Here is a 16,766-nt window from a genome sequence, read left to right as displayed (position 1 = left end):
ATGTTCTTCCCTTTTTAGAAAAACCGAACCGAGTGCAATTAAGCTGGGTTAGCACATGCATGTAAAACAGTTGGGGCTTTGTTTACAAACGTGGTTTGTGTTCCAGCTGCCGATCAGCTGTGCGCAGCGGCTCCACTGCACCATCAATCAATCAATCAATAGGATACGGCTGTAGTAGGCCTAAGGCCTTTTAGTCGCTCATAAATAAGTAGATCACTGTTCTTATATACTATGGATGCTGGCAACAGTCACATAGTCCAAAGTGAAGGTGATGTTTGACCAGTAATAGTCGAGGCGGGACTTGAGACAGTTAACCGTCTTGGATGTGACAACGCTTTCTGGCAGATCATTCCACAAGTTGACCACACGCAGGCTGAAAACGGCGTCAGTTTAGACGTTATTCTGTCCTCCTGCTTACCGCATCATTTATGAGAAAACATTTCATAACATGAACACAACATATTTGAGGTGGTTTTAAATAACATATCCGTATTTATTTATTTCTCCAAGTTATGTTTTTGTGTGCACTGAGGAGTCTCAAACAGGCGTTTGTTTAATCATTTTAAGATTGGCTTTAATCAATGTTTGAAAATGAATTCTTTATATTTGATAAATGAGAGGTAACATTTTATTTATGGTATTATTTCCACATATTTCTCTCCATTCTTCCTTCTGCCAACGGTGTCGCAGTTTCTCGTCTCTCCCGTGTGTGTGCTTAGTGCGTACGCATGGGTTAGAGTTTGCGTGGAGGACAGCACATTTTCCCATCAAGTTAGTGTTTTATAAATCGCAAACATTGCGTAGAAACTGGCGTACGCCATTTTTTGAGCGTATATCCCTTTATAAATGAGGCCCCTGAAGAGGATTCAGTTTTTATGTTATCTGATAATCTAACCTGTTCTTTAATGATCGCAGTAAAGAAACTTAGTAACAGTACAGTAAGTAAGGGCCATACCTATATAAGGCAATATTGATAGATACTCACTAAAAACTAAATATATCGTCCAAAACATTATTTACTACTTGGGCATGTTTATGATATGTATTTTAAAGATGTTTATTAATGATAGTGATAACCTGGTGAGCTGGTTGTGTTTAGCATTAGCAGATATAACAGAGCTTTGTGTGATTACATGTAGAGTCAATGCAAAGACCCAGATCCGTGCCTGGAGACACCAAGAAAGTGAAGAGGTGAAATTCATGTCACCTGCGTATTCGTGCAGCGTGACACATTTCATCTTGAGAGTGACGTTTGTGACGCTCTGCCCATTGGTGAGAATCAGCTCCACTAATGTAACGTGCTGTAAAGGATGTGTTCATCTCCACAGAGGGAAGAGGAAGAGTGGTGTTCCTGTGGAGGAGCAGCTGTCCAGCTGTGCTCTGTGTCAGGACGTCCTGAAGGATCCAGTCTCTACCAGCTGTGGACACTGGTTCTGCAGACAGTGCATCACCTCATACTGGGAGCAGAGACCTCCATCAGGAGACCCCTCCTGTCCCCAGTGTGGAGAAAGATCCAGAACCAGAGCTGGACTGCAGACAGCCAGTCAGACCAGCTCTGTACGAGGTAAGAGGCCGAACTCATGCAGCGTCTTATTCCTCTTCCTGGTTCATTTGTTTTTGAACAGGTATACTGTTGTAGAGCATAGACAGTAAGCTGTTTATAAAACATTTAAACTTAGTCTGTTTGTTGTTGTTTTATTGTTATAATTAGATTCTCAGAGCATTTTCCTCATTCTCTCACGTTTCCTTCTCTTCCAGCAGATAGTGGTCTGCAGGAGGTTTTAGATGAACATAGGCTCAGTCTGAGGAGGAGATGTGAACGTGTGACTGAAGGAACTGATCAAAGTGAAACCCTCCTCAACAGGATCTTCACTGAGCTCTACATCACACAAGGCCTGAGTGAAGAGGTTAATACCCAACATGAGGTGAGGCAGCTGGAGACAGCTTCCAAGAAGAAGCCCCTCCATGACACTCCAATCAAGTGCCAGGACATCTTTAAAGCCTTACCTGACCAACAGACTCTCATCAGAGCGGTCCTGACCAACGGAGTCGCTGGAGTTGGAAAAACCTTCTCAGTGCAGAAGTTCACTCTGGACTGGGCCGAGGGTTTGGGAAACCAAGATGTCAGTCTGGTGATCCCGCTCTCCTTCAGGGAGCTGAACCTGATCAAAGGTGAGCAGTACAGTCTTCTCAGGCTGCTCCATGTTTTCCATCCAACCTTACAGAAGGTCACAGCAGAGCAGCTGGCTGTCTGCAAAGTGCTGCTCATCTTTGACGGCCTGGATGAAAGCAGACTTTCTCTGGACTTCAGAAACAATGAGGTTGTGTCTGATGTCTCTCAGCAGTCCTCAGTCAACGTGCTGCTGACAAACCTCATCAGGAGGAAGCTGCTTCCCTCGGCTCTCGTCTGGATAACTTCCAGACCTGCAGCGGCCAATCAGATCCCTCCTGAGTGTGTGGACAGGGTAACAGAAGTACGAGGCTTCACTGACGCCCAGAAGGAGGAGTACTTCAGGAGGAGATGGAGTGATGAAGACCTGTCCAGCAGAATCATCTCTCACATCAAGAGCTCCAGGAGCCTCCACATCATGTGTCTGATCCCAGTCTTCTGCTGGATCACTGCTGCAGTTCTGGACCACATGTTGACTACAGACCAGAGAGGAGAGCTGCCCCAGACCCTCACTGACATGTACTCACACTTCCTGCTGGTCCAGACCAAGAGGAAGAAGCAGAAGTATGAAGAGGGACATGAGACGAGTCCACAGCAGCTGACGGAGGCTGACAGGGAGGTTCTTCTGAAGCTGGGGAGGCTGGCGTTTGAACATCTGGAGAAAGGAGACATCATGTTCTACCAAGAAGACCTGCAGCGCTGTGGTCTTGATGTCACCGAGGCCTTGGTGCACTCAGGAGTTTGTACACAGATCTTCAAAAGAGAGAGAATGATCTTCAAGAAAACAGTCTACTGCTTTGTTCATCTGAGCGTCCAGGAGTTTCTGGCTGCAATCTACATGTTGCACTGTTACACCAACAGAGACACAGAGGTACTGAAGGACTTCCTGCAGGGAGACTTTAACAACATCAGAGATCAGGATTACCCATCCCTGCCTGTCTTCCTGAAGGGAGCCATGAAGAAATCCCTCCAAAGTGAAAATGGCCACCTGGACCTGTTTGTCCGCTTTCTCCACGGCCTCTCTCTGGAGTCCAACCAGAGACTGTTAGGAGGCCTGCTGGGTCGCACAGACAACAGACCAGAAACCATCCAGAGAGCCATCAGCAACCTGAAGGAGATGAGCAGTGATTATATCTCTCCTGACAGGAGCATCAACATCTTCCACTGTCTGACAGAGATGAAGGACCACTCAGTACATCAGGAGATCACAGAGTTCCTGAAGTCAGAGAACAGATCAGAGAAGAGACTCTCTGAGATCCACTGCTCTGCTCTGGCCTACATGCTGCAGATGTCAGAGGAGGTTCTGGATGAGTTGGACCTGAAGAAGTACAACACATCATGGGAGGGACGACGGAGACTGATTCCAGCTGTGAGGAACTGCAGGAAGTTCAAGTAAGTCCAGATGTGATTAACTTGATAAACTAATGTGGATCAGGAGTTTAATTATTCAAATACACACTATAACATTTCTGCTGTTTAAATACTGAGAGAGCAAAATAAAACCAACACTGTTCTTCTATTTATTTATAATAATAGTTAAACTGAAGTGTTTCTCTCTTCATATTGAGTGATGGAGGCGACATGTCAAACACATGAAGGACTCTAGAGGTTTCTCACCATGTGATCACACCACACAGCAGGACTTACAGTTATCACAGAAACATGTTATTATTACTTTCTAGTAGTTTCTTTATCATTAAACACGTTTTTATCACAATGTGTTAGAGTTTAAAATCAGATCTATATCATTTCCCACCAATAACAGAGTTATGTCTTAATGCTGATATACTGGGAACATCTGATGGTATCAAGTTGAACATATTGAAACTTTATTGGTTTGTTAATTGTGTTTGTGTGCGCAATAAATGTTCAGATGCTCAGAGAAGCCAAAACATCCTTCATCCATCATTCACATCCACATATTAATTAACATTTAAATATGTACATCTCTAATATTGTCAAGTGATTCATTTAATTTCTGTTTCTTTTGGTAACAGTCAGTGACAGCAGGAGCACAGACATGTGATCAGATCACACTGACAACTCATTACACTCTATTATCATATATTATTATATATTATATTAAATGGACTAACAGCAAATGTCTATCAGAACATGTCAAATCTTTTTTCATCAAATGCTTGATGTTAATATAATGTTTCCTCTTTTTAACACATGTTTTAATATATGTTTTATTATAGACTTACTGGCTGTATGATCTCAGAGACTCTCTGTGAAGTTGTGGCCTCAGCTCTGAAGTCTGAGCCCTCTCATCTGAGAGATCTGGACCTGAGTGAGAACCCTCTGGAGGATTCAGATGTGGAGCTGCTGAGTTCTGGACTAAAGAGTCCAAACTGCAGACTGGAGGCTCTCAGGTCAGTTCACTGACTGCAGTTCATATTGATCTGTTTGTGTTTATGATTTTCTGAATTTGAACAAATACAATGTTATTTTTATTCTTTCCATTTTTGCTAATGACTGAATATTGATCAGAGTAACAGAGAGAAGGTGAATGTGTGAGGGAGAGTGTTTGAGCTTCCACAGACTCACTCTGTGCTCCATGAGTCAGTGGAGATGCTGTCAGTACTGATGAGCTGTGAGGGAGATGAAGGAGTTGTTAAACATCTGATCAAAGTTAAAGTTCCAGATTATCAGTGGATTGTTTCTGCATCATCTCTGACATTAAAACCCTGTTTCACTCTGAACAGATTATTAAACCTGGAGTTATTTCAAACAGGAACATTGTTTTCTAAAGTTACATCATGTTTTCTTTATTCAGACTGGAGGACTGCAGTTTGTCAGAGATCAGCTGTTCTGCTCTGATCTCAGCTCTGAAGTCCAACATCCATCTGAGAGATCTGGACCTGAGTGAGAACGTTCTGAAGGATTCAGGAGTGGAGCTGCTGAGAGATCTTCTGGAGAGGCCAGACTGCAGACTGGAGACTCTCAGGTCAGTTCACTGACTCTCTGTTACTGCTGGAGATCTCACATGTTCACTTTGTAATTTAACCTCATTTATATTCATTAATAACTTACATCCATAAAGTTGTAAATGTCCTTTTATTCATATTTCATTTTTAAGAGTAAGAAGTAAGAACTGCAGACATACATGTTGACTGTTTCTTAAAGTAACTGTAATAGATGTTAGTTGTTAAAAGTAAATCCATGTATTTAATATTTAGTAAACGTTAACGTCTGAATAAAGGTCATCTGAAGTCATTTTAGTTTGACATTGTGATGGGAATTTATTCATCAAATGTGAGCCGCTCTATCGAAATCAGTCGGAAGTTGCAACGGCTCATTTCAAAATAAACGTGGATTTGCGTAAAAAACTATTTTTTCGGGGTTCGGGTGTTTTGTTTGATTTTAAATAAACAAAGTCTTGGCTTTCAGAATATGAAACTTTTATTTCCAAAATCACACGATAAATACATGTTTGAAGCTTGTAAAGGGAAGATGACAGCTCTCACTCGCACTCTGCTGTTCCGTAGCGTAGCCCCCCCTCCCTCCGGCTGACATTATGAATGTACAGTAAGGCGCATAGTAATCATAGATAACACGGCAGGGTCCGTGACAGTTTGTTTTCATCTGATTTCAAATAAACAAAGTCTTGGCTTTCAGAATGTTAAACTTGTTTCGGCAAATTTAGATGATAAATACAACTATGAAGCTTGTAACGGCATAATTACAAGTGGAGAACGGAGTAATTTAACGTCACAGCAGGCATTACAACAGCCGGTGTTTCTCGTGAGTGTTTTCCCCGGGAAACAAACACAATATACACTTACGCAAAAATACACAAACACACACACACACATACACACATACACTCGCGAGCTTCCCCCAGACCAGTATCCAAACGGAAATATTTTCCCTCCGGACTATTTTGATCATTTGCTCCGCTAATAATCAATCAGATCGATGGATTCCAGAGAAGAGGAAACTTTGAAGGCCTTTTTCTCCAAACGATGACTCGGTGACAGTCTTTATATAATGTGACATATTTTGCTTAATATTTGGAGTACAAAAACAATCCTGATATCATTAGAAAGCTAGGAATCTCCTCTTTCCAACAGTGTATACAACTCAAAATGTGTCTTCGGGTCAATGCGACTGATTTCGATGGAGCAGGTCACAAATGTGGAGAGAGAATCAAAGCATTCAGCTGTCTTTGTCGTATTTTATTTCTCGCAAGAAAGTTCAGTCAGTCACACAGAGAGCATACAGTCTGCAGAGAGGAAGAGGAAGAGTAGAGTTTGAGTTGCATATTTAAACACAGAAGCCTCGTCTCAATACCCCTCCTCGACTCCTCTCTTCCCCTCCTCCGGGACTTGACCCGGAAATCGATCAAGACACGCCATTTTGAAGGAGGTTTTTTTGAGGGGTGAGGGAGGAGGGGTGCGGGAGGAGACGAAAGGGAGGATACACGAGAGCAGACTACGCGGAAGTGTTTTCACTACTCGCGTATAAAAGCCCCGCCCCCACCTTCACAGCTGGTCGATTTCAAGAGAGGAAAACGGAGAACTGGAAGAATGAGTGGGAAAGCGTCACATAAATGTCTAAGTGCTCACAGCTCCGTGGGAATTATTATGTGCAATTCATTTCTTAAGGTTATACTAACAATTTAAGTCATGTTTAATGATCTTGAACGTCACTAAAACATAGCTATTAAGAAAGCTATTTCATGAATGGCTAGATCTTGATAAATAACAATTATTTGTTTTGTTTTGTGTTAAAATATTGAGTAGTTAAATTATTTAAAATGCACAGTCCTGAATGTGGGGATCTACAGGACACACATGTTCAGAGTAAAGGCTTTCACATTACTATCATTATATTTTTATTGAAATGTACATTTGACACCAAAACGTAACACAAAAGCAGGACCAACCATCATACATTGAATTCCTTGACTAACAAGAGAAAGATTCATCATTTAAATACATATTTAACAACAAATGGGCCGGTTCTAAAGGTTATTCAGTTAAGCCCGATGAGAGGGGATACAGCTGTGCACATGTCATCATTAACAGACGTCGTTTAAGAGTGACGTTTGAGTGAACGAGGACATCCCAATTAATACCTGAGGACTCCTCTGTCCTCGCGTCTCCTCCTCGTGTCTCTCGCTCGCATCTTACGGAGGCAGAGCTAAGACGCAAGGAAGGGACGCGAGTGAGGGAAAGGAGGAGTCGAGGAGGGGTATTGAGATGAGGCTCGAGAGAGGAGAAAGGGAGGGGGGAAGCTTGGTGATGATGAAGGAGCATTCTGGGAGTTAGGGAGGCCGTATCAGGAAGTCCTCAGTTCCCCTGAGGTGAAGGTCATACTGTTGGTGCACATAGAGAGTCACTAACAACACTGCAACACATCTTCTTCATAAGGATTTTCCCCAAGCTTAGCTAAGAAGAGTGAGAAGTAGTAAATATAGATAAACATTAGCAAATAAGAATCACACAATGATATTATTAAAGTAAGTAAGTGAGTATAATTGTTGTTGTTGAGTAACATCTGATTGGATTATAAACAGATTTGTATCCTCATCATGTTTTCTTTATTCAGACTGGAGGACTGCAGTTTGTCAGAGATCAGCTGTTCTGCTCTGATCTCAGCTCTGAAGTCCAACATCCATCTGAGAGATCTGGACCTGAGTGAGAACTTCAAGCTGAAGGATTCAGGAGTGGAGCTGCTGAGAGATCTTCTGGAGAGTCCAGACTGCAGACTGGAGACTCTCAGGTCAGTTCACTGACTCTCTGTTACTGCTGGAGATCTCACATGTTCACTTTGGAATTGAACCTCATTTATATTCATTAATAACTTACAGCCATAAAGTTGTAAATGTCCTTTTATTCATATTTCATTTTTAAGAGTAAGAAGAAAGAACTGCAGACATACATGTTGACTGTTTCTTAAAGGAACTGTAATAGATGTTAGTTGTAAAAAGTAAATCTATGTATTTAATATTTAGTAAACAATAACGTCTGAATAAAGGTTGGGTAAAGTAATTTTTGTTTTACGTGATAAAGTTTAATTTCTGAAGTAGACAGATTTTTCTGTTCCCATTAATTTAAATGTTGAGTAACATCTAATTGGATTATAAACAGATTTGTATCCTCATCATGTTTTCTTTATTCAGACTGGAGGACTGCAGTTTGTCAGAGATCAGCTGTTCTGCTCTGATCTCAGCTCTGAAGTCCAACCTCCATCTGAGAGATCTGGACCTGAGTGGCAGCGCTCTGCGGGACTCAGGAGTGAGGCTGCTGAGAGATCTTCTGGAGAGTCCAGACTGCAGACTGGAGACTCTCAGGTCAGTTCACTGACTGCAGTTCATATTGATCTGTTTGTGTTTATGATTTTCTGAATTTGAACAAATACAATGTTATTTTTATTTGTTCCGTTTTTGCTAATGACTGAATATTGATCAGAGTAACAAAGAGAAGGTGAATGTGTGAGGGAGAGTGTTTGAGCTTCCACAGACTCACTCTGTGCTCCATGAGTCAGTGGAGATGCTGTCAGTACTGATGAGCTGTGAGGGAGATGAAGGAGTTGTTAAACATCTGATCAAAGTTAAAGTTCCAGATTATCAGTGGATTGTTTCTGCATCATCTCTGACATTAAAACCCTGTTTAACTCTGAACAGATTATTAAACCTGGAGTTATTTCAAACAGGAACATTGTTTTCTAAAGTTACATCATGTTTTCTTTATTCAGACTGGAGGGCTGCAGTTTGTCAGAGATCAGCTGTTCTGCTCTGATCTCAGCTCTGAAGTCCAACATCCATCTGAGAGATCTGGACCTGAGTGACAACTACGATCTGCAGGATTCAGAGAAGCTGCTGAGAGATCTTCTGGAGAGTCCAGACTGCAGACTGGAGACCCTCAGGTCAGTTCACTGACTCTCTGTTACTGCTGGAGATCTCACATGTTCACTTTGTTATTGAACCTCATTTATATTCATTAATAACTTACAGCCAAAAAGTTGTAAATGTCCTTTTATTCATATTTCATTTTTAAGAGTAAGAAGTAAGAACTGCAGACATACATGTTGACTGTTTCTTAAAGTAACTGAAATAGATGTTAGTTGTAAAAAGTAAATCTATGTATTTAATATTTAGTAAACGATAACGTCTGAATAAAGGTCATCTGAAGTCATATTAGTTTTACATGATACAGTTTACTTTCTGAAGTAGACAGATGTTTCTGTTCCCATTCATTTAAATGTTGAGTAACATCTGATTGGATTATAAACAGATTTGTATCCTCATCATGTTTTCTTTATTCAGACTGAGGAAGTGCTGGATGTCAGAGATCAGCTGTTCTGCTCTGGCCTCAGCTCTGAAGTCCAACATCCATCTGAGAGAGCTGGACCTGAGACTCAACTATCAGCTGGGTTCAGGAGAGGAGCTGCTGAAAGATCTTCTGGAGAGTCCAGACTGCAGACTGGAGACCCTCAGGTCAGTAAGGGGTCTCTGCTGGTTCAGCAGTATTGTATGAAACACAGGGAGGTGTTTCTCTCACTGGGGAATCACAACAGATCAGTGATGTTACCCACTGACTTCATTCTTCCATCAACTAGAGAAGGCCAGCTGGAAATGCAAAGCCACATTTAGTAAGTAATCAACTTTCCACCAGACATATGGGATTTGACAGAAGAGTGGAAAAGGTAGTCTGTTTTTGATGGGATGTTTTTAGCTCCTTGACTAATGACTGTTACTTCCTGTAATGCAGCTGAGAGCTGTGGCAGTCAGTCGTAGTGTTTGCAGAGAAGATATGATGGGATGTAAAGCATGAGATCAGTCAGGACTCTGAAGCTGACTCAAAGAACAAACACTTATTTTAAACTGGATCCATAACTGTTGGATTGTGTTCATCCCTACAGGATCAGATATGATGAGACGATCAGAGCCAAGATCCAGAAGAACTGTGAGTACTGAATATCCTCCATTCATCAAGATATGAAACTCTTTCATGGAGCATGTCCTCAGAGGAAAACAACACTCTTGTTTTTCTCTCTTCATCATTTTGGCTGTTTCTCTTCACAAGAACTGTCTATCAAAACAGTGACGCGTTCACTGACACTCTGTAAAATGTAAATAAACTCTGAAGAATAAAACACATGAAAACATCAACATTATAACCAGTCCGTTACAGGATTACCATCAAAATATACTTCAGTAAAAGTAGAAGTACTCAGATCTGGTACTTGAGTAAAAGTAGAAGTACTCAGATCTTGTACTTGTGTAAAAGTAGAAGTACTCAGATATTGTACTTGAGTAAAAGTAGAAGTACTTGGATCTTTTGCTTGAGTAAACGTAGAAGTACTCAGATCTTGTACTTGAGTAAAAGTAGAAGTACAAGAGTGTAGGAATACTCTGTTACAGTAAAAGGCCTGCATTCAAATGTTACTCAATACAAGTAGAAAAGTATTAGCATCAAAATATAGTTAAAGTACCAAAAGTAGTCATTATGCAGAGTGGTCCATTTCAGAATAATATAAGTTTAAGATAAGTTTTATAATTATTGATCATATCAGGTATTAAATACATGTAGTGGAGTAAAAGTACACCATGTACCTCTGAACTGTAGTGGAGTAGAAGTACAAAGTAGCATAAAATGGAAATACTCAGGAAAGGTACAAGTACCTCAACATTGTACTTAAGTGTGGAGGCGTGTGGCGCAGTGGATAGAGCCTTGGTGTTGGGATCAAGGGAGCACAGGTTCAAACCCCACTGCAGTCAGCATGTCGTTGTGTCCCTGAGACACTTCACCCCAAATGGCTCCTGTGGGGATTGACCACAGTATTGAGCAGTGTTGTAGTCAAGTCACCAATTCACGAGTCCGAGTCCAAGTCAGCGTCCAAGTCAAGGTACGTGATAATTCACGAGTCCGAGTCCAAGTCGCGTCAATCAGTGCGCGAGTCCGAGTCGAGTCACGAGTCCCGAAAATCGGCACTCGAGTCCGACTCGGGTCCGAGTCCAGGACTCGAGTACTCCATCTCTGGTATTGAGTATGTAAGTCACTTTGGATAAAAGCGTCTAACAAGTGACATGTAATGTAAAAGTACAGTGCTTGAGTAAATGTACTTAGTTCCTCTCCTGATCTGTAAAGCTCTCCCAACATATGCAGGTTAGCATCCGGCAGCTTCTATGTGCTGGGGACCCGTACTGTACATTTCTCTCATCACACTTTGGGCTCCTCAACATGTGTGGGTTCCCAGCAGGACTCTCTGAGCTGCAGACACATTCTTTCTGTGACTTTGTTCCAGATATTTGGAGCATAATAACTGAAGCTGTTTCTCCATGTTCAGGAACTCCCATCCCCCGAGTCCTGCGGCAGGAAGCGCTCCTTCTCTCCAAGAACTCCTGGACCCTGCAAGCTGTTACAGAACCAGAGTCCCAGTGAGGAGTCCAGCCAGTCGACCTCTCAGAGTTAAACTAAACTACAACATTATTAAAGATCATGTTTAAAGTAAAAAAAGGATGCTTTCAGACTGAATCCAGAAGTTTCTCAAGCTGCAGTCAAAGCAGATCATTTGAGAAATATATAAAACAATTATAAAACTGTAATAAGAATTACTCTGAATACTTTCCTTGGACATTTTATTTAAACGACATTTTAAACAAATATTTGAAATGTTTCTGACTTTCTATCTGAGTGCTTTTCTCATGAATTAACGACTTAAATCTTGTTTTCTTTCTTGTGTATTTCATAATCCTTCAGGATATTATATATTTTTTTCACATAACATTAAGACTAAATATTATTTTCTTCCATAAATATCCCATTTGTTGTACTTTTATCCTGATTGATGAGTCAACATTAAAGCAGCCAGGCGTTAACGGTCAGCTGGCATGTGTATTTGTTCATTGGCTCATATGTGTAGCATGTTTAATGGCAGTGTGTTGAAAATGGCTGACAGGTGAATATGTCAGATCTCTGTGTGTTACTCAGAGAACCGTGTGCATTGTTTTATAAAGTGCAGAGTTGAATTGCAGATTGTGTGCTGAGCTGAAAATGTGTTTAGAGTTCTGTTTGATTTAATCCAGCCAGTTTTGCCACAGCAAAGCATAAGGGCTCAGAGCTTGGACCTATTGTGTTCACATTATATACGCTTCCTTTAGGCAATATTATATATATATATATATATATATATATATATGCCGTTAAAAACTGTGTATTTTGTAAAACGTGTAACTTTTTTAAAATTATGATTTATTTTTTTAATCTTTAATACTTTGTTGTATGCATGCTTTAGGAAACATGAAGCTGTCTCTGGCTCTTTCTGCTGTAACAATGTACATTTCTCCTCTGTGGGACTAATAAAGGGATTCTGATTCTGATTCTGATTCTGATTACACCTACAGGAGCTTTCAGGACATCCCATTCCAAACTCTTATGCCGCGTTCACACCGGAGTACTTTTCACCGTACTTTTCGCGTTTAGTTCCGTGAGTACCCCTTATGTCGCGTTCACACCAAAAATCGTACTTAATCTCGGGTACTTTTACCCCCATTTTTAGAGCCCGCTGGGAGAGCGTACTTTTCTGTGGGTGAAAAGTGCCCCAAAAGTGCCCCAGTGCTGATTGGCTGGGCGAATTGCAAACCACGCCCGTACAACTGTGAAAATGTTGTGTGGAGACGCCATTGTTTTTCCTCGCTACAAAAACCCAACGCACCAACGGAGCGGGGGAAATGATGAGGAGGTGTCGGCGCTTCTGGAGATCTACGCCGAGGACGCGACCCAGGGAATGCTACTGAAGCCAGTTCAGTAGCTTTCACTCGACCTGGGAATCGTGCACAGCCGGCTAAAAATAAAGAAACTCAGGCAGGACTACAAACGGCGGATTCAGTGGCCAACGATGACTACCACGACGAAGGTAAAATCAACTACATGCACTGGGGTTTTAATCTGCACAATAATGGTCTCAGATGTACTTTTATTTGCTCAGTAGATCAAGCTAGCCATGCTAGGCTGAATAGGCTAACACCGGCCCCGAGCTAGCTACATCTAGCTAGCTAGATATTCTCGGCCACTATGAAAACGTTTTGACTTGTGAATAACTGTGCAGTGTTTCTGTAATTTGCTTCACTAACTCATGGCACTAATCGTCTGTTTCAGGCGAGGATGGACAACTCTCGGGATTGGAAACAAGCGAGCTTTGCATTCTAGATCACAGCGCTTGGTCGTCCTCCTTACCAGCAACCAAACGCAAAGGTACACACACTGTAACTTTGTCTTGAAAGAACGTTACGCATCGAACTGATGTTCACAATCATGTTTATTTCATAATATTCATCATATTTTATGTTTAACTTGCCTCAACAACATTAAACAAAGTTCAAGCATACATGAAGCACTCTTCAAAAAGGAACAATCCTCCGTGTTTGAACCTCTTAAATCGCTGCATAGCCGATTTATTTGGACTGGATTATCCCAGAGAGGCTAAACATTCTTTATAACACAGTTTCAGATTTGTGAAACCTTTAATTCTATTTGTGAAAATACAAAAAAAGAGAGATTTTAGTGCTTTTTCGCATCCTGGCCACATTAGACCAGGTCCTGATCTAAAACCACTATACCTAGACTCATCAAATCTGGACTGGATTATCCCAGAGAGTCAAAAGATTCTTTATAACACAGTTTCAGATTTGTGAAACCTTAATTCTATTTGTAAAAATACAAAAAAGGGAGATTTCAGTGCTTTTTTACATGTAGACCACATTAGACCAGGTCCTGATCTAAAACCACTATACCTAGACTCATCAAATCTGGACTGGATTATCCCAGAGAGTCAAAAGATTCTTTATAACACAGTTTCAGATTTGTGAAACCTTAATTCTATTTGTAAAAATACAAAAAAGGGAGATTTCAGTGCTTTTTTACATGTAGACCACATTAGACCAGGTCCTGATCTAAAACCACTATACCTAGACTCATCAAATCTGGACTGGATTATCCCAGAGAGGCTAAACATTCTTTATAACACAGTTTCAGATTTGTGAAACCTTAATTCTATTTGTGAAAATACAAAAAAGGGAGATTTCAGTGCTTTTTTACATGTAGACCACATTAGACCAGGTCCTGATCTAAAACCACTATACCTAGACTCATCAAATCTGGACTGGATTATCCCAGAGAGGCTAAACATTCTTTATAACACAGTTTCAGATTTGTGAAACCTTAATTCTATTTGTGAAAATACCAAAAAAACATTCCTAGTATGTTGTAAAACTACATGGCGACTAAACAGATCTTGTATCTTGCTTATTTTCCCCTCTTAGGAAAGCGGACACGGGATGCGAATTTCTTTGACACCGTCCAGGCGTTGGAGGACCGGCGTGCCGTGGTGAAAGAGTCGATGCACGGGGATCAGATGGTGCTGTTCACCAAGGCCCAGGAAACGGAGGATGCTCACCAGTTCATTTTATATTATTGTTATTACTGTTATTATATAGTCTTGATACAACTGACACTTTATTTTATATTGATAATGTTAATTTACATGTACAACTTCTATTTTATTTACATTAAAAATGTGAACTTCTATTTACTGTTAAACAGATCCTGTAGCTTGATTATTTCTCCTGACACTTTATCTTTAGTGACCGTAGCATCCTATACATCACATGTAAGTGATTATTCTGATACCATCATGTTTCATCGGTTATAAACTGGCAAAGCTTTATTTGTCATTTATTTATCACAACATGGAGTCCACTATGGGCCAAAACTAACATTTATGTTTCCATTTTTTATGTTTTTATTTCCAAAATGAAACCATAAAAAAACTAGGGTTGTGAATGCTAGGTTAGTATCATCATAGGGCAAAATAAAGACTTTGATGCACCAAATGAAACTAGGGGTAGATGGTGACTTAGTTTGAATACAGTCACGTCACGTTCAAAATGGCCCATGTAAAAAGTAAAGTGCTCAAAAGCAGCTAGTTTACTATGAATTCAAGTTTACATTAAAAAGCAGAACAATTATCAATACATTTCTGAAGTTATTTACCGATTTCTACATTCCCCTCGTCTCCGTTTTCAAGATTTATTGACAGCAGAGCCGTATAATAGAAGAGTTACGACATAAAAATTGTTCTATTTCATGTTATGTCTTGAGAGTGCAATAAAGAAAACCGACATTTTATATTGACAATGTTTACTGACATGTACAACTGACACTTTAGTTACTAACATGTATGTTAGTTTTGGCTACTATTACACTATTGTAATGTTGCCTGTCTTGACTGCAAAATGAAAGAGAGAAACAAAAGCACTGTACAAATGATCAGCTTTATTGTCAATGTTTACATTTATTGTTTACAATGTACAATTTACACGCTGTTCAGATGCCTCATAAGGGCTGTGCGTGTGTCTTGCCCCCCAGCCTCGGCAATGGCTGGCGCTGGCCCATCAAGCTGGGTCGCCGGTAAGGCAGTCCATTCGTCCCTGTACTCATCATCATTACTTTCACAAAGGTTATGTAATATGCAACATGCTGCCACCTGGATTTTGATCTTGTCCATCTTGCAGTCGTTTCTTTTCATCAAGCACCGCCACCTGCCCTTCAATCTGCCAAAAGCGTTCTCCACCACCACTCGTGCTCGGCTTGTTTTGTTATTGTACACAAGTTGCTCGGGTGTGAGCCTTCCTTGGAAAGGTTTCATCAGCCATCTTTGCAGGGTGTAGGCTGAGTCACCAAGGATATAGTAACCCACATCATGTCCACCAATATTCTTTGTTACATGAGGAAGTAGACCACCCTTATCCGCAAAACTACACAGTGATGACATGCCAAACACTCTGCTATCATGCATGCTCCCTGGTAAGCCAACAAAAACATTCCAAAAGAGGCCCTTACCATCCACAACACCCTGCAGGACGAGCGAGTGCCAGCCTTTGCGGTTGAAATACTCGTTGTGGTATTCCTCTGGTCTCAGAATGGGGATGTGTGATCCATCTACTGCACCTACACACTGTGGCACACCCCATCTGCGCTCAAAAAATAACGCCATCTCCTCTAACTTCTCAGAGTTCGGCCATGGCATGAACTCACAAAGGAGTATGCTCACAACAGAGGAGCAGAACTCGTGCACACAGTAACACACTGTAGATCTGCCGACTCCAAACAAATGAGAGATGGTCCTGTACTCAGAGTTGGTCGCAAGTTTCCACAGTGCTATGGCGATTTTTTTAGCCACAGGGACACACTCCCGGAAGTTGGTGTCGCTTCTCCCCAACGTTGCTTCCAGGCGACTACAGAGGTATTGGAAAGAGTGCTTGGACATTCGGAAATCTTGGATCCACTGCACATTGGTGTACGTTGGCACCACGTTCTCCCACCAGGCCAAGGTTCTATTGTTCACCCAGAGAGAGCGCGGGACACGACGCGTCCCGTAGTATTTGCATATCTGGAACACATACAAAGGGCGCAAATTAGCTCTACATAACTCCACAAATTCTACATTAGATAGTATTAATAATTTACTGAACTTACCATTGCTGTTCTTAGGGCGTGAAAACGCTCATCGTCATCAGCCATCCTACGGTGAAACATGGCAGTCATGTGTGCTTTCCGTCGGCCAATCCTTTTCCTAAGGCTTT

General features: G+C 41.1%; 1 protein-coding gene across 1 annotated transcript; it reads left to right on the top strand.

The window, feature by feature from the left end:
- Positions 1–1,518: 1,518 nt before the first annotated feature.
- Positions 1,519–12,284, top strand: LOC117483838 (NACHT, LRR and PYD domains-containing protein 12-like; the record flags this gene model as incomplete). Its single annotated transcript, XM_034132170.1, has 10 exons — positions 1,519–1,557; positions 1,776–3,562; positions 4,372–4,545; positions 4,950–5,120; positions 7,727–7,900; positions 8,301–8,471; positions 8,876–9,046; positions 9,447–9,617; positions 10,043–10,086; positions 11,471–12,284. Coding segments are annotated over 10 exons (2,904 nt in total), but the record flags the coding sequence as incomplete, so codon positions are not given.
- Positions 12,285–16,766: the final 4,482 nt, after the last annotated feature.

The sequence above is a fragment of the Trematomus bernacchii genome, unplaced genomic scaffold, assembly GCF_902827165.1.
Source record: "Trematomus bernacchii unplaced genomic scaffold, fTreBer1.1, whole genome shotgun sequence".
NCBI classification, from domain to species: domain Eukaryota; kingdom Metazoa; phylum Chordata; class Actinopteri; order Perciformes; family Nototheniidae; genus Trematomus; species Trematomus bernacchii.
The sequence above is the reverse complement of the archived record's forward strand: the minus strand, read 5'-3'. Positions and strand labels throughout refer to the sequence as shown.